The 17,628-nt window shown below is 50.7% G+C and overlaps 1 protein-coding gene across 1 annotated transcript in view; it reads left to right on the forward strand.

The window, feature by feature from the left end:
• ECE1 (endothelin converting enzyme 1) overlaps positions 1-17,628 on the forward strand; it is a 103,328-nt gene that overhangs the window by 9,382 nt on the left and 76,318 nt on the right. Inside the window, exons 2-3 of the mRNA XM_011990135.1 lie at positions 80-166; positions 10,911-11,052. Coding sequence (XP_011845525.1) covers positions 80-166; positions 10,911-11,052 — 229 coding nt within the window. The remainder of the gene's footprint in view (positions 1-79; positions 167-10,910; positions 11,053-17,628) is intronic.

Raw genomic sequence — 17,628 nt, forward strand, 5'->3', positions numbered from 1 at the left:
GGGGTCGGGGCCGCTTCCCCATTCGGGCGCGAGAGCCATGGAGGCGCTGAGGGAGTCCGTGCTGCATTTGGCCTTGCAGATGTCGACCTACAAGCGGGCCACGTTGGACGAGGAGGACCTGGTGGACTCACTCTCCGAGGGCGACGCGTATCCCAATGGCCTGCAGGTAGGCGCCCTCCGCTCCCAACCGGTGCCCCGGCGCCCGGGGTCCGGGGTCCGGGCATGCGCGCTGCTGCTGCCGCGCCCCCAGTCCCTACCTACCCCGCCTCTTCCCCTCCCCCGTCCCGCCATCCGGGAGGGGCCGCGCCTCCCCGCAGCTGGAGCTCCGCGCGGAGAAGCCTTCCAGAGCCCACCAGTTTCCCCTCACCTGCCCCTGCCATCCCCAGATCCTCCCGGCCACCTGCTTCTGGGGCCACAGCCCAGGTGGCAGAGTTAAAAGCACCCCTGAGACCCGAACTGGCCCAGTTCCCTTTCCACAGAAGGCACAGTTTGTGAATGTCCCGGGACTTGCCCAGGCTCATTACCGGCAGTCTACAGCTTTTCTGTTTTAGCGTGGAAAGCCCTGCATCCCTGGAACCCACTCCCCCAGTCGTGGGCAAACTGGGAAAGTTGGTCACCTTATCCAGGAGGCAGTACCACCCTCTTCCTCTTTCCCTCCCAATACCTGAGTTTCCTGGGGCCAGGAACCTGTCCTCTGCCCCCTCTCCCTGCCACTTTTCATCCTACTGAGGAAGTCCAATTCCTCTCCTCCCCAGGGTCTGCACCTGTGGGCATCTCATCTGCCCACTCCAGGGGAGGGCCCCACCCCCGTCCCTGCCTTGTGACAGGACACTGAGCAAGGTTGCTTTCTGCCCTCCCCTCCCTGGGGGGCTGCACTGGGACAGCTGTGGCCAAGACCTCTGTGCTGGAGGGGTTTGGAGCCAGCCAGGTGCATGGGAAGGTGTTGGAAACCATGCAGACACCCTAGGAGACCCAGTGATCTGGCTCTTCAGAAACCAGTGTAGAAAGAGGAGTTGGGGCACCCCAATTCCCGGAGGACTTCTGCCAGGTAGACCAAGGGAGGTATTCGGGAGAATCTTGGGGGCGCTTGGTGAACTGGCACACAACTCTTCCCAAAGGCGAGCTTAGGGTGAGTGGACAGTTAGGTTGCCAGGCCCTCTCCACTCAGACACGCCTCTTAGAAGTGAGTAATCCTCCCAGTACAGGGAGACACCATTGATGGAGTTCCTCCTCCAGGAGTCAGGCCCAGGGGACCCAAACTCATGGTCCCAAGTGCTCTACCCACTGGGATGTGGTACCCATGCTTAACCTTCAGGAACACCCCTGAGAGCTGTAGGGATTACTGTCCCCACTTACAGATGTGGAAACTGAGACTCTGAGAGGGGCAACCACTGGCCTTCGGTCACAGAGCTAAAAATCCGGGAGTGACACATCAAACCCCGTCTGTCTCAAACCCCTTCCCAGTGGACTCTTCATAAAAGGCTGAAGCCAGCAGGAAATTAGATTTCTGGGGCAGGTGCTTTTCCCTTCACAAATCAAAACAGAATCTAATCAGCAGTGTTTTTCAGTCTCATCTTCCACAGAAGGGTCTAAATATATCAACACGAAAGCATTTCAGAATTCAGCAAAGTAATATGCCGTGTTGCTGTTATGCTCACAGCAGCCTGTTTGGGGTATAGCCTTTTTAAGATGAAATAGCACATTTGTCTGGGGAGGGCCTCCGGCCAAGCAGGGGGAGCCCCGTCTCTGAAGCCAGTGATCCAGGTTTGAATTCGTACTCCACTCATGACCTTGGGCAAGTGGCTTAATCTCTTTCAGTGGTGATGCCTCACTGTGAAATGGATGTTAGGGAAAGTGGATGTCATGCATATTATACAGGGCCTGCTAGGATTATTGTTTTATGCCCACGTTATTGATGATAAAGGTGAGGTAGAGAGAGAGGTTAGAGACGTTCCTAGGGTCGCATCGCTGTTGTCTGTGGTTGGAGTTAGTGTCGGTGTCCCTAAATGGATACATTTTCCACTTTCCTTGTAGGAAAAGGCAAAGAGGTTACCCAAGGATTTGGGACATTTTTGTGGGTACCCAGCTTGGCTTGCGTGGAGCCGCCACAACTTCCCCAAAGTGAACATAAATTAGCTAGTGCTTGCTTTTCTGAGTCAAGAACCCATTCATCTCCATTTATGAGGCAGAGTATTCTATTAATTTAATGTTTTCAATCGTTGTTTATTTTTTTTTCCCCGCAGTGTAAAAGCTTTATATGCTCACTGGGGGGAGAAAAAAAGATAGTCAAGTATAAAAAGGAATTAAAAACGGAGCAGTAATCCTGCCACTTGGAGATAACGGTTTCTAGTTTTTCACACTTGTATGTGTATATTTTTAAACATAGTTGAACTCACTCTAAATATACAGTGTTATATCCCTCATTTTTCATTCAGTGCCACTTCATAAGCATCTTCTACATTGTCAGAAACTCCCGAAACATGCTGCCATTAAAAATCGTAACACCTCATGGTACCAACATATAAAACTATACTTATTCACTCCACTGTAGTTGGACCGTTAGGCTCCATTGCTGTCACTCTATGGGTGACCCATTTTTTAGCTTTTCAGATTATTTCCTTTGGGCCGGTTGCTAGCAACACAACTTCTTCCTCAACTTTATTTATATTTATTTGTTTATTTTGAGACAGAATCTCTCTCTGTTGTAGAGGCTGGAGTGCAGTGGCGCGATCTCAGCTCACTGCAACCTCCGCCTCCCAGGTTCAAGCGATTCTCCTGCCTCAGCCTCTGGAGTAGCTGGGATTACAGGCGCACACCACCATGCTCGGCTAATATTTGTATTTTCAGTAGAGATGAGGCTTTGCCATGTTGGCCAGGCTGGTCTCGAACTCCTGCCCTCAGGTGATCTGCCTGCCTCGGCCTTCCAAAGTGCTGGGATTATAGGCATGAACCACCACGTCTAGCCTGTGCTCTCAATTTTAGACTTTTAAAAATAGATCCTTCACCCCAAATCCTTCTCTTGATGGACAGCTAAAAAATAAGCTATTTGATTTTTCAAGATTTTGAAGTCCGTTAGTCTTAGGAAGTCCCAGGTGATCAACACTAATAACTAATAAATGGAAACTTCCGTTTTTCAGCCAAACTTGCCACATTCGTTACTTTATTACTTGCCACATTTATTTATTATTGGACCTGCTGGCCAGTGTTGAATTTAACCAGAGCAAAATTCTACCTGTACCTCACATGAAAGCATTTTTCTTTTTCTTTCTTTTTTTCTTTTTCTTTTTTTTTTTTTTTGAGATAAGGTCTCACTCTGCTGCCCAGGCTAGAGTGCAGTGGCGCAATCTGGGCTCACTGCAGCCTTGACCTGTGATTCTCTCACCTCAGCCTCCCAAATAGCTGGAACTACAGTCACATGCCGCCATGCCTGGCTAATTTTTGTATTTTTAATAGAGATGGGGTTTTGCCATGTTGCCCAGGCTGGTCTCGAACTCCTGGCCTCAAGTGATCCTCCTGCCTCAGCCTCCCAAAGGACTGGGATTACAGCCACCGTGCCTAACCTTTTCTTTTTCTTTATCCCATATTTTAGGCACAAATTACTTGCAGTCTACTAAAGTGAGTCACTCTGGACCAAGGACAGAATTCAGAGGCAGTTAGCTCTAACTTAGAGCCCAGCTCTGGCTCTTCTGGGCTGTGAGACCTGAAAGCAACTCACTTCCTCAGCTTCCTTTGTAAAATGGGGTTAATATTATTACCCACCTCTTGGAGCTGTTGTAAAGGCTCAAATGGGACAGTATGAGGGAAAGCATTTTGGATAATGCTTAGAAAAAGGATTTGGTTATTATGAGGATTATTATAGAAACTCACTATGGGTGACATGATATAATAATATACATCTAAATATGTTAGCTTTCTCTCTGAAGCCTCTGCTCTGCCAAAGCCAGCTGCCTGATCTTCCCACACCTGAACATACACCATTTCGGTGGCAGGAAGGGAAATAGCTGAAGTTACACCTGCAGCCTGAACTGAGGAGCAGATGGCCATGTCTACCAAAACCTTTGAAATTCATTCAGTTACTTCTAACGGTCTTTTTTTGTTGTTAAGAAAAAAGGAAAGGTGAGATCTTAAATTCTTAGTTATGGTTTTCTCATTTTTTTCCCACCTTGCACAGGGCTCCCCTCCCCTCCCCTTTGCCTTCTTTCTCCTTCTTTCTTCTTCTTCCCTCTTCTTTCTTTCTTTCTTTTTTTTTTTTTTTTGAGACACAGTCTCGCATTGTTGCCCAGACCTGAGTGCAGTGGTGCAATCTCAGCTCACTGCAACCTCCACCTCCTGGGTTCAAGCAATTCCCCCACCTTAGCCTCCCCAGTAGCTGGGATTACAGGTGCACACCACCATGCCTGGCTAATTTTTGTGTTTTTAGTAGAGACAAGAGTTTTACCATGTTGGCCAGCCTGGCCTCAAACTCCCAACCTCAGGTGATCCACCTGCCTTGGCCTCCCAAAGTGCTGGGATTACAGGCATGAGCCACTTTGCCTGGCCCCCAGCCCCTAATTTTTATATGTATTTTATAGAGCCAGTTTCTTTGTTTGCTCTCTCGTCCGGGCTTGAGTGCATTGGCGTAATCATGGCTTACTGCAGGCTTGAATTCCTAGGCTCAAGCGATCCTCTCACCTTGGCCTCCCAAAGTGCTGGGATTACAGATGTGAGCCATCATGCCTGGCCAAAGCTGTCTTTCGAGGGTGATTTCAGGAACAGGCCCACTCAATGTTTTAAAAAGACATGTCCGTTTACCTGGAGTTGTCAACTCTGTTTGCCTGTTAGAGCCTTGAGGTTCTAGAGTCTGAGAAGTCATACCTGGAACCTCATCCACCCTCCTCATTTTAGAGATGGGAGACTGAGGCCCAGAGACTGCCCAGCAACACGCAGTGGGATATTTGACTTCTCAGGGTTACCGTCTTTCTCCCATGCTGTGGGGAGCTGGGTGTTCCTTCTGGGAGGCAAGGAAAGCTAGAAAGTACTTGATCAGCCTTTGATTCTTGCTAAGATGTGAGGAGTGCCCTCCCCTACCTGCAGCAGGTCGTACTTTAAGCTGTTACCAGTCATTTAAAGTCAGGCATCTGGGTGGGGTGGCAGACAGGGCTCAGGCGGAGACAAGAGGACACAGGACATGAGTTTTGCTCTGGACTGACCCCAGTGCCTCAGCCAGAAGGCCACCTCATGGAAACTTTACTGGAAGAAACTTCCCCAAACTGACTTTGCGGCGCTTCCGGAGGCAGGGTTCCTCGCAGGCTGGGCTGTCACAGTCGACTTGCTCTCAAAGGCTTATTTACTCCAGGGAGCGGAGCCTGGTGCCCCTGCCAGCGCTCCCGGGTGGCTGGGCTTCTGGGCTGCAGATGGGTGGGATCCCTGCTAGACCCTTGGCCAAACCACTCCCATTGCTGCTTCCTGCAGCCCAGGTTGCTGGGTTCTGCCTTCCCTCCCGACCTGACTCGGAAAACCTGGCTTCGCCTGGCTCCCCACCCTCTCTGCTCCTGGCTTGTCTCCTGGGCCCCAGGCAGTGGGCCCCGTCCTCACCTGCAGAACTTGTTCTTGCTGTAAGCCTAGGTGAGCCAAGCACTCACTTCTGTAACCAAATATGTGTCCCGGATTAGGGCTTTGTTCCCTTCGCTGTGGAAACCCTGGGAACTCCTGGCTGGATAGCCCTGCTCTATTTCCCTTACTCTAGCTCTCTCACTCTCTCTGTTTCTCTGGCTCTCTCATTTCTTTGTCTTGTTCTCCACCTGTTTTGAGGGCACAACCTCCCTCTCATTCTCTTTCTGTTTCCCACGACAATAAATAGGAAATTAAGCCCACCAGTAAGCTGAGCATCTACAGCAGTTCTGCGTCTTCCAGGCGTCAGCGCTGCCTCTTAGCGGATGGCCACTTCACAGTACCCTCTCCTGAGAGGTACCGGGCTGCCCGCCACCAATCCTCCTACCCTCCAAGCTGCTCAGGCCAGTTCTACCATGATTGACAGGACCTCATTTCCAAAAGAAAACTGAGAAACCACTCACATCTCCCCATGCTGTGGCCTCATCTCACAGATCCCCTCCACAGTCCCATGAAGGAGGCTGGGCAGGTGTAACAGGGATGCAAAGAAAAGAGACTCAGCCGAGGCCAGCAGCCATTGGAAGCAGACTGATGCCCTGACTCACGGCCCAGCCCTTTCCATTGCACCCAGGAATTGGCCAACCTGCCCTGGAGAGGCCTCCTGATCCTGGTCCAGTACCTCTAGGTGACTTCTCCCGCCCCAGGAAGAGGCATCTGGATTCCTTCTGCCTTCAGAGACAAGGCTTATCCAGAAACCACGAGGCCCATAGCCTATAGCACAAGTCAAGCAAAGAACAAGGCAAAGGTTAAAAACCCCATTTTCAGAGTCTGCTTACTATTCTTGCCTGAAACTATGAATTTTTAATTCAATTCTGGCTTAATTTTAATTTAATTTTGCAGTGAACACCATTTGTTTTGATTTAGCACTTTTCATCAGTGAAGGCCAGCTCCACCTCCTGCCCCTGCAGGAGGGTAGCACGTCCTGGTAGGCCTGCAGCTGCCAGTCCTGGAGACGTGAGTTGCCTCCCTGTTCTCTCTCCTCTCTCTTTGCCTTCATGCCCCAACTTCCTGTGTTTCTTCTGGCGCTAATGCTAATACCTATTCTTGGAAATGTTGTGAAGCTAGGCCCGGCGCAGTGGCTCATGCCTGTAATCCCAGCACTTTGGGAAACTGAGGTGGGCAGATCACCTGAGGTCAGGAGTGTGAGACCAGCCTGGCCAACATGGTGAAACTGTCTCTACTAAAAAGACAAAAATTAGCTGGGCGTGGTGGCGCACACGTGTAATCCCAGCTACTTGGGAGGCTGAGGCAGGAGAATTGTTTGAACCCAGGAGACAGAGGTTCCAATGAACAGAGGCCTCCCCACTGCACTCCAGCCTGGGTGATACAGTGAGACTACGTCTCAAAAAAAAAAAAAAAAAATTTAAAAAAGGAATGTTATGGGCCAGGCACTGTGGCTCACGCCCGTAATCCCAGCATTTTGGGAGGCTGAGGCGGGCAGATCACGAGGTCAGGAGATTGATTGAGACCATCCTGGCTAACACAGTGAAAACCCATCTCCACTAAAAATACAAAAAATTAGCCAGGCATGGTGGCACGTCCCTGTAGTCCCAGCTACTCGGGAGGCTGAGGCAGAAGAATCTCTTGAACCTGGGAGGCCAAGGTTGTGGTGAGCCGAGATGGCGCCACTATACTCCAGCCTGGGTGACAGAGCAAGACTCTGTCTCAAAAAAAAAAAAAAAAGAATGTTATGAAGATAGAATTGCACCATCAAAATCGAATTAATATGATCCCAGGCATTTAGCCCTCAAGTGTTTATTTGCTGCCATTATTCTTTTTTTCCTTTCCTCTCCCTCTGTTTCTTTCATCTTCCCCGTTCTGTTGCTTGCTTCTCTCCCTTCTCTCCACAGATGACTTTGCTCCTTGCTCCTAGCTATCTCCTGTCCAGATAAGGTGAGGTTTCCCTGCATCCCAAGCCTAGTGGCTATGTCCTTTGGCTCCCTGGAGCCAGCACCAGGCATAGGGTGCTGGCTTTTCTTTTCTTTCTGTTTTTTTTGTTTTCAAGACAGGGTCTCGCTCTGTCATGCAGGTTGGAGTGCAGTGGCGTGATCTCTGCTCACTGCAGCTTCCAGGTCCCAGTTTCAAGCAATTCTCCCACCTCAGCCTTCCCAGTAGCTGGGATTACAGGCGTGTGCCACCATGCCCAGCTAATTTTAATATTTTTAGTAGAGATGCGGTTTCACCATGTTGGCCAGGCTGATCTCAAACTCCCAACCTCAGGTGATCCACCCACCTCACCCTCCCAAGGTGCTGGGATTACAGTCGTGAGCCACTGCGCCTGGCCTCTTTTTTTTTTTTCTTTTTTGAGATAGGGTCTTGCTCTGTTGCCCGGGCTGGAGTGCAGAGGCACAATCATGGCTCACTGCAGCCTCGACCTTCCAGGCTCAAGCAGTCCTCCCACCTCAGCTTCCCAAGTAGCTGGGACTACAGGTGTGTGCTACCATGCCTACTAATTTAATTTAATTGTTTTTATTTCTTAGAGATGGGGTCTGACTGTGTTGTCCAGGCTGGTCTTGAACTCCTGGGCTTAAGCCATCCTCCTGCCTCAGCCTCCCGAAGTGTTGGGATTATAGGCATGAACCACTAAGCCTGGCTGATGGGTACCTCTTAAACCAAGGTCTCATCCAGGCGTGGTGGCTCACACCTGTAATCCCACCACTTTGGGAGGCTGAGGCAGGCGGATCATGAGGTCAGAAGTTCGAGATCAGCCTGACCAACATGGTGAAACCCCATCTCTATTAAAAATACAAAAATTAGCCAGGCGTGGTAGCACACGCCTGTAATCTTAGCTACTCAGGAGGCTGAGGCAGGAGAATCGCTTGAAGCAGAGGTTGCAGTGAGCCGAGATTGTGCCATTGCACTCCAGCCTGGTTGACAGACGGAGATTCCGTCTCAAAAAACAAAACAAAACAAAACAAAAACAGTCTCACAGCCTCCTTGTGCCCTGTGAGCTGAGCCGTGATAATGGGGGCATGAGAGGCCTAAAGGAGGAAGGATGAAACAAACTCAGGGGCAGCAGGACACATACGTCAGTGTCCCTAGACAAGGCAGTGCCTGCTTCAAGTCCTTGGGGCCCTTCTGAATACCAGTGACCAAGGTAAAGTGTGTGTGATAACTGATTACTCTGAAAAAGCACTTGATAAACTTCTGAGTACAGTGTACATGTTAGCATCACACCAGGCTGTCTGTCTCTGCGCCAGGCCCTTACAGCCTGAACTTTTCATTCATGAACGTAGCATGGTCTGAAACTTCCGTTGCTCACTGTTTTAGAAGAGATTCTTGAAGGATTTGAGCAGGCGGCGTCCCTCCCACTAACTGACCCAGCTGCTTCAGTGTCTCAGCCTCCTGAGCCTCCACTGAAGCGTCTCTAAGCCCCAAGATCCTTTGCTCAGTTTTGTTTTGTTTTGTTTCCGAGATGGAGTCTGGCTCTGTCGCCCAGGCTGGAGTGCAGTGGCACAATATCAGCTCACTGCAACCTCCGCCTCCCGGGTTCAAGCGATTCTCCTGCCTCAGCCTCCCGAGTAGCTGGGACTACAGGCGCCCGCCACCACACCCAGCTAATTTTTGTGTTTTTTAGTAGAGATGGGGTTTCACTATGTTGGCCAGGCTGGTCTTGAACTCCTGACCTCAGGTGATCCTCCCACCTCAGCCTCCCAAAGTGTTGGGACTACAGGCGTGAGCCCCCACGCCTGGCCCCTTTTCTCAGTTTTGGAACCCAGTTTTTTTTTCCACAGAAAGTGCTTGTGTTCCTCTGTCTCTGGTGCAGCAAATCCCAGTCGTTTCCTGCCCAGTAAATACCTAACCATGGCCACGTGGCTTCTCAGTACCCTTCCCTCAAGTGACCCACTTCAGATCCCCGAGTGCCAGGGTGGGACTCCCTCAGGACTCTGACCGGGCACCAGGGGCACCCCTCAGGCTATTGGTGGGGCACTTGCAGGTCAGAGTCTCAATCTCCTCATCTTCCCTGACAGCTCCCCCTCTTCCTGGAAAGCCTTGCTCCCTCAATCCTGCCCTTCCCAAAGGGCAAGTCTAATCATGTCATTCCAGTCCTCAAGAGGAAGTCCAGGCTCTTAACTTGGCTTTCTGTGCCCCTTAGCATCTAGGCCCTCCTCTCCTCTCCACTTCCATTCCCTCTTATCTGGCCAGTTCCTACTTATTCTCACCGACCCAGGCCAGATATCTCCCCTTCCAGGAAGCCCTCCCTGATTGAACACCTGCCAGCCCCAGTCTGTTTCTTTATCTGCCTCCCTGCTGGGCTGTGTATTTCCAACATGGCCCTGAGTTGGTGCTCAGCTGTTAGCACATGACACAGTGTCACTGAACACATGTCACCCCACCTTCAGGAGACCCTTCCTGTCCTGTGGCCATGGGTTTTGCAGGAAGCACCTCTTGGAACAGAGGGGAGCCCCAAGCTGCCTTGGGTGTGAGAGGTCTGGGCTGACGGCTCCCATCGCTGCTGGCTGGTGTGTCCCTCCTCGGGCAGGGAGGGCCCTGCCACACCCTGCACTTCCTCTCATTGTGCCTCCCTTCCTGTTTAGCTAGACTGTTAGGCTGGAGGGATTTTTCCTCCCTTTCAGGACCTGAATGGAGCGATTTCTCCTTGCATCTCTGCCAACATCTCCCAGGACCCACCTCTGATCCACTGGTGGGCTCAGGCATCAACAGCTTTGGGTTCCAATCCCAGCTGTCCCCATTCAGCTGGGTGGTGAGAAGCCAGGGTCTGACCTCTGTGGACCTCAGTTTCCTTGTAAAAAGAAAAGTAACAAGGTGGCTCATGTGTTTTTGCGTGGGATTATGAGGGTTTAATGAGCTAAGGAGGTCTGTGCTTCTGAAGTGTGAGCCGTGGCCGTGTCACCCTTGTCCCTGACCCGCTGATGTGGGGGTTCTGCGGAGAGCCCAGCTGGGTACTCACTGGATGCCTGCAAGTCCAAACATCCTGTTCTTTTTGAACTCCTTACTGGAGAAACAGGGAAAAGCTGTAGTTTTTTCCTTCCACTCATATCAAGTGACACAAAAAAACAAGCCTGTCGGGGCCGAGCTGCTTGACTCTCTGATGTTTGGGAGCAGATCTGAGCAGCTGAGCAGGGTGGCTGTTCCTTTCTTGGATTAGGGTTGAATCTGTGGGAACCAGACCACCCCTGAGACAGGAGGCAGCCCTGATGCCTCCCCAGGGCCTGGGCCTGCAGCAGAGCCCCTTCCTCCGAGGGAAGCGGGACCTGGGGCTCACGTCTTCCCCGCCCCTCCTGCCTCCTTCCCTACAGGTGAACTTCCACAGCCCCCGGAGTGGCCAGAGGTGCTGGGCTGCGCGGACCCAGGTGGAGAAGCGGCTGGTGGTACTGGTGGCACTTCTGGCGGCAGGACTGGTGGCCTGCTTGGCAGCGCTGGGCATCCAGTACCAGACAAGTAGGTGCCTCCGTGTTGCATGGTGGGCTCAACTCACTCCTGTCCCTGGCTCTGTCAGCTTGGGCAAGGGGGGCTTCCCTGCTTAAGCCGGGGCAGGCCTCTAAGGCCAAGGAGGGAGCCAGGCCCAGGGGGATCTGGGTGCTGAGATGGACCAAGACCTGGGAAGTGGGCAGCGTGGGTGGTATAGAGATCTCGCACTTGAGTCCACATCCTGTCCCAGCAACTTACTGGCTGTGTGACCTTGGACAAACCTCTTACTCTCTCAGCCTGTGTCTTCTCTAATTTAAATGGGAAAACAGTGCCCAGTTGGGGGATGGCTCTGCGGACTAGAGATAACATATGTCACATAGCTGGTGCCTTGTGTTGTTGCTAGGATGTGGGGTAATTACACACATAGGCTGACATTGTGTGCTATCTCTAGTTCCAATAAAATAACAATAATGCCCTCTGTTTACTAAATTCTTTCCTCCGACCAAATACCCCAAATACCGCACTGCTTCAGATGCAATCTCATTTCCTCCTCAGGGCAGCCCTGTGAGGTGTGGTTACTTTTGGCCTCTTTTCCATATTAGGAAACTGAGGCACTCAGATGGAGTGACTTACCCAAGGTTACGTGGCTAATGGGGGATCGAGTGGGGCCCTTGAATGCGGAGGTTGGAATTCACCCACAGGCTACTGGGCTCAAGCCCAGGCTCCACCTCCCTTTGTAATCCAAGTATGCTCCAGAGCACATTAGCACCCCCAGGAGAGCTGCCCTTCCGGGATCCAGCTGCCTGTCGTGTTCCTTGGTAGGTGCTTTTGTCTGTCCCATTTTGAATGGTGATACAATTGGGCCCCTCTGATCCTGCTGTAGGGGTCTGAGACTGGTTCTCTGTTTCCGACTGAGTGGATCTAGCCAGGTGCCTCACACAGAGTTAATGCTCAGTAAACACTTACGAAGTGGGAAAGAGTAGATCCAAGTTAGAAATAAGGATGGGGAATTAGCCAATGCCAGGACCTCTCAGTCCCCTGTTGCCCCAACATTTATTCTTCTGATGGCAGATGGTTCACCTGGTTGAGCAGCCTCTGGGGGCTCTGCTCAGCATCCCACCCACTGACTCAGTCTCTCACCCCATGAGAGAAACTATGAGCTTTCTCGGGATCTGGGAACGTCCACTCCAGGCTGTGTGGAGCCTTCCCTCTGTGAAGTTGCTGGCCTGCGAGGGTGGCCACGCTGCACCGGGGTGGGGAGAGGACTCGGGGCCTAGAAAAGAGCAGGGACTTCATCTGAGCGTTCTTCCATCCCTCCTGGGTTAGGCACAAAGGTATCCATTCACTCCACAAACATAGGTTGTACTTAAGAAACAATTGCTTGATGAGTTAACTGACTGTCTAATGGTTTATGGTGTTTTACGAAATGTGCCTGGCTCAGCAGGTGCTTAATGCATGTGTGACTAACTAATGACTAGCTTTCAGGCCTTTAGCCCGATGTAGTGCCTATGCCACAGGTGCGCAGATAGTAAAATGAATAAATTAATGTTTGAATGAACAAAAGGGTAAGAAGGAAGATCAAGCTGAGAACAGCCTTTCTCTGCTGAGTGTGTGTATATTGTGTGATTCTGTCCTGGTGCGTGTTTGTGTGTGTGCGTGCCTCCTCTACTCACAGGACACAAGCTCGTCGTCGTCTCCTGCCACTGCCATGCCGTTTCATCCTGAATCCACTCTAGTTCAGAACCCCCTGCTGGTCAGTGTGGACCCTGGCCAGCGCGTCTGCATAGCTCTTGGCTTGGAGCAGCGGGAGCTGGCCAGACTCCGGCAGCCAGTGTTGCCCTGAGACTGCCCCTCGGAGCTCCCAAGATATGTCTTTGCCAGAAACCAGGAGGGAGTCCCCACGGCCCAGCTCCTGATGATCAGACCCAAAACATTTCTGTTGTTATTGCCCAGTGGGGTCCCTTGGGAGGAATCCTGCTTCTGCCTCTCTTGTGTCCCTCTCTGGGTCTCGGAACGGTTTTCTCCAGCCTGGACCTGGGAGAGGAACATTCTTCCCCTGGAATGGAGCTGGGGAGAGGATCAGGTGACCCCTGAGCCACCTGGGAAAGCAGTGGCCACCGCAGATATTAACAGTAACCTCATTACCCAGGTGCTGGTGCTGGCCACATCTGAGCAAACACCAAGCCAGTCAAAGCAAATCTGTCCAGGCACAGTGGCTCTCACGCCTGTAATCCCAGCACTTTGGGAGGCCAAGGTGGACGGATCACCTGAGGTCAAGATGTTCGCCAAGCATGACCAACATGGTGAAATCCCGCCTCTACTAAAAAATACAAAAATTAACCAGGTATGTCGGCGCACACCTGTAGTCCAGCTGCTCTGGTGGCTGTCGTGGTGCACGCCTGTAGTCCCAGCTACTCGAGAGGCTGAGGCAGGAGAATCGCTTGAACCTGGGAGGCGGATGTTGCAGTGAGCCAGAATGGCACCACTGCACTCCAGCCTGGGCGACAGAGCAAGAGTCTGTCTCAAAAAAAAAAAAAAAAAAAAAAAAAGAAAAAAAAAAAAAAAAAAAAAAAAAAAAAAAGCAAATCTTCTGATGATTCTGAAGGCCAGCCTCTGGGAATGTCTGAGCACATATTTACATTTTTTACTTACCTTCCTGCTATGCTTCCTTTCCAGAAACATTGGTGCTTTGCAAACAAAGGCAACAAAACAAACAATACATTCTCCAAGAACATATATATATATATATTATTTTGTTGTTTGTTTTGTTTTTGTTTTTGTTTTTTTTTAGACGGAGTCTTGCTCTGTCACCCAGGCTAGAGTGCAGTGGCGCGATCTCGGCTCACTGCAAGCTCTGCCTCCCGGGTTCATGCCATTCTCCTGCCTCAGCCTCCCGAGTACCTGGGACTACAGGCGCCCGCCACCACGCCCGGCTAATTTTTTGTATTTTTAGTAGAGATGGGGTTTCACCGTGTTGGCCAGGATGGTCTTGATCTCCTGACCTCATGATCCGCCCGCCTCGGCCTCCCAAAGTGCTGGGATTACAGGCGTGAGCCACCGCGCCCGGCTCCAAGAACATATTTTTAAGAAAGCATTCTACACAGTTTTGAGGCCAGGCTCTGTCCAGATGAATGTCTGTAAATTAAATCTAAGATCTGTTTCTGCCTTCTCAATTGATCATGCGTGTCCCAAAGGAAAGACGTTTGCTGCCTCTGCAGGTGGTGAGCAAGTGCTGAATAAGGCCTTTCATTCATTTGGTTATTCATTCAAAAACACATATTGAGGCCAGGCACAGTGGCTCACTCCTATAATCCTAGCCCTTTGGGAGGCCGAGGCGGGTGGATCAACTGATGTCAAGAGTTCAAGACCAGCCTGGCCAACGTGGTGAAACCTTGTGTCTACTAAAAATACAAAAAATTAGCCAGGCGTGGTGGTGGACGCTTGTAATCCCAGCTACTCAGGAGGCTGAGGCAAGAGAATTGCTTGAGCCCAGGAGGCAGAGGTTGCAGTGAGTCGAGATTGTGCCACTGCATTACAGCCTGGGCGACAGATCAAAAACTCTGTCTCAAAAGAAAAAAAAAAAAGCACGTGTTAAACGGCTGCTAGTTGCCAAATACAATGCTAGGCAATGGAAATATAAAAACACGTAGGATACTGGTCTGCCCTGAAGTTCACATTCTAGTAGGACAGGTGGACAAGGAGATGGCCATGACATAGCACAATAGCACAGCAGGCACCCAGGCCGCTGAGGGACCCAGAGAGGGAAGGGGGTCAAGTCATCAAAATGCATGAAGCACCTCCTGGGCCAGGAATATTTCATGAACTTTCTGCAAACCATTGAATAGTTGAATAATCAAGCCATTCCTCCTTAAGCACCTCCTTGGTCCCTAGCCCAGTGTCCAACAAAATAGACACTTAGTGAAGAACTCAGACCTCTTTTAAGACTGCTTTTTTTTTGAGACAGAGTCTCTTTCTTGTCACCCAGGCTGGAGTGCAGTGGCACAGTCTCGACTCACTGCAACCTCCGCCTCCCGGGTTCAAAAGATTCTCCTGCCTCAGCCTCCCTAGTAGCTGGGATTACAGGTGCCCACCATCATGCCTGACTAATTTTTGTATTTTTAGTGGTGATGGGGTTTCACCACGTTGGCCAGGCTGGTCTCGAACTCCTGACCTCAGGTAATCCGCCCGCCTCAGCCTCCCAAAGTGCTGGGATTACAGGCATGAGCCACCGAGCCCAGCCTCTGAGACTGACTTCTGGGACTAGTTTCTTGTTTTGTTTTTAAACCCAAGTCCCCATATGATAACAGCAAAAACCTTAATCAGTTAATTAATCGGTCTCTCTCTCTCACGCACACAGACACATTCACACAGATGCTGATGCGTCTTCCCGCATTAGGCTCACTCTCAGCCGTCTCCTGGGCATCTCCACCAGCCAAGATATTGTAAAATTTTCCTTCCTGTGGTTTGATGTATGAAAACAATAGGTATTGTTTTCCTTCTCTAAGTATGGAGTTATATCGTAATACTCAGCAGGCTCTTTCAATCTACATAGATTCTCTCCCTGCCCCATAAAGATTTTGGTGCTTCCCTGGAGTTTGAAGTGGAGCAGTCAACTGTGATTAAGATGATTTGATTTAAAGATATTTAAAATGGCACTATCACCCCCACCATTTCCTTTCTCTGTTTTCGTGCGTAAAGGCTCCATAATTTTTTTATGACACACCTCTCAACTGTGAACAATAATTTTTAATTGTTGTGTGATTATCTCAAAGTCAAATCCCCCTGATTTTCCTGCTGTTGTGTGGCTGCTCTGAGCCCTTTGTCAGCCACCCATCTGAAGGACTTTGTGTTTGTCATCAGATGTTGATAAGCCCACAAGTGAACCTCTGCCCACTGGCCTTATGTTCCTGAGTGAGTTGAACACTGCCCCTACTAGCCCGTGCGTTCTTTGCTGCTCTCTAAAGACTGGCCTGGGCCGGGCGCGGTGGCTCAAGCCTGTAATCGCAGCACTTTGGGAGGCCGAGACGGGCGGATCACGAGGTCAGGAGATCGAGACCATCCTGGCTAACACAGTGAAACCCCGTCTCTACTAAAAAAAAAATACAAAAAAACTAGCCGGGCGAGGTGGCGGGCGCCTGTAGTCCCAGCTACTTGGGAGGCTGAGGCAGGAGAATGGCGTAAATCTGGGAGGCGGAGCTTGCAGTGAGCCGAGATCCAGCCACTGCACTCCAGCCTGGGCGACAGAGCGAGACTCCGCCTCAAAAAAAAAAAAAAGACTGGCCTGAAACTTCAGACCCTGAGACTTGAGGAAGCTGAAACCCCGTGCCCAGCCATGGCCATCATCACTGTGAAGTCTGTGAAATTGGTCCTACATTTCTTCCTAACTTTTAGATAGAGAAACTGAGGCATGGAGAGATGAGGTCACTTGCCCAAAGCCTCACTGGCAAAAGTAGAAAGCTGGATTTGAACCCAGGTCTGGTGGCCTCCAAAGCCCACCCTGCCTTACTGCCTCCCTGTGTGGTGGGGAAACAGATCTCAGCAGTCAGGCTGCACCAGCCCCTGGTGTGACTGGCAAAGAGGTGGGGAAGGAAAGCAGAAAAACACAGCCTTGGCATGGCTGGACTGAGACAGGCCTGGGCCCAGCTCTCAGCTCTCCTCCCTCCCGCATAGCTGGGCAACCTTGTTCCATTCACTCCCTCAGTTTCCTCATCTTTAACCAGGGAGACGATGCCTGCAGCTGATGGCTTATAATGAGTTAAATGAGATCCCGAGTGTGTGCAAAGTGCCCAGTGCATGGCCACATTCAGTAAAGTCCCTTTGGTCATCTGCACAGCCTGGGTGGATGGATGATGGGACTGGGCCTGTGATTCTCGGTCCTGCACAGTCAGCTTCGTGTTGCTGCCTCAGGCCAGGCCTCTGCGCAGGCCACCCAGGCTTTGGGTCCTTTGGGAGAGCTCAGCCGCCAACATTGAGGTTGGGCTCTGGCCCTTTCCTCTTGCCTCTGGCAAACCAGTCTCTCAGGGTTGTTTAGCCTTTGGGTTTTTAAGGATTCCTTGAAGTCACGCACTTTCCTACTTGTATGCACTCTCCTGCTTGTACGCCGGAGTGATTTTTCCTGTTTCCTCCTTCTATTCCTAATAGGCTTTCCTCCTGCCTATGTCCTGTCATCCATACTGTCTACATCACCCTTTTGGCGCATAGTAAATGTTCAGTTTATTTTTGCAGAAAGGAGGACAGACATTTCTCCTACTGTTCCCTTTTGATTTATGTGTATATCCCCAACTGAATTGTTAGCTCTTGGATTAAAGGACTCTGCCTTTTTATGCCCAGTACCCCAGTACCCTACACACACACACACGGGCATGGGCGCACACTTTCATGCAGGAGAATGCACACACGCACACACATGCACTCTAGACACAGCAAAGAACCTAGAAGATAGTCATTAGCTTGCTGAATAAATGAATGCATGCATGAATGAATAAATTTGTTGAGCATCAAGGAATAATAAAGAGTCAATGAATATTTATGGAGGAAAAGGTTGATTAAGAGAAACACCTGGGTTCTGGGTACCTGTTAGCCGTAAGAAGGATTTTAGACAGCTGA

This window comes from Mandrillus leucophaeus, unplaced genomic scaffold, assembly GCF_000951045.1.
Source record: "Mandrillus leucophaeus isolate KB7577 unplaced genomic scaffold, Mleu.le_1.0 Scaffold370, whole genome shotgun sequence".
Classification (NCBI taxonomy): Eukaryota; Metazoa; Chordata; class Mammalia; order Primates; family Cercopithecidae; genus Mandrillus; species Mandrillus leucophaeus.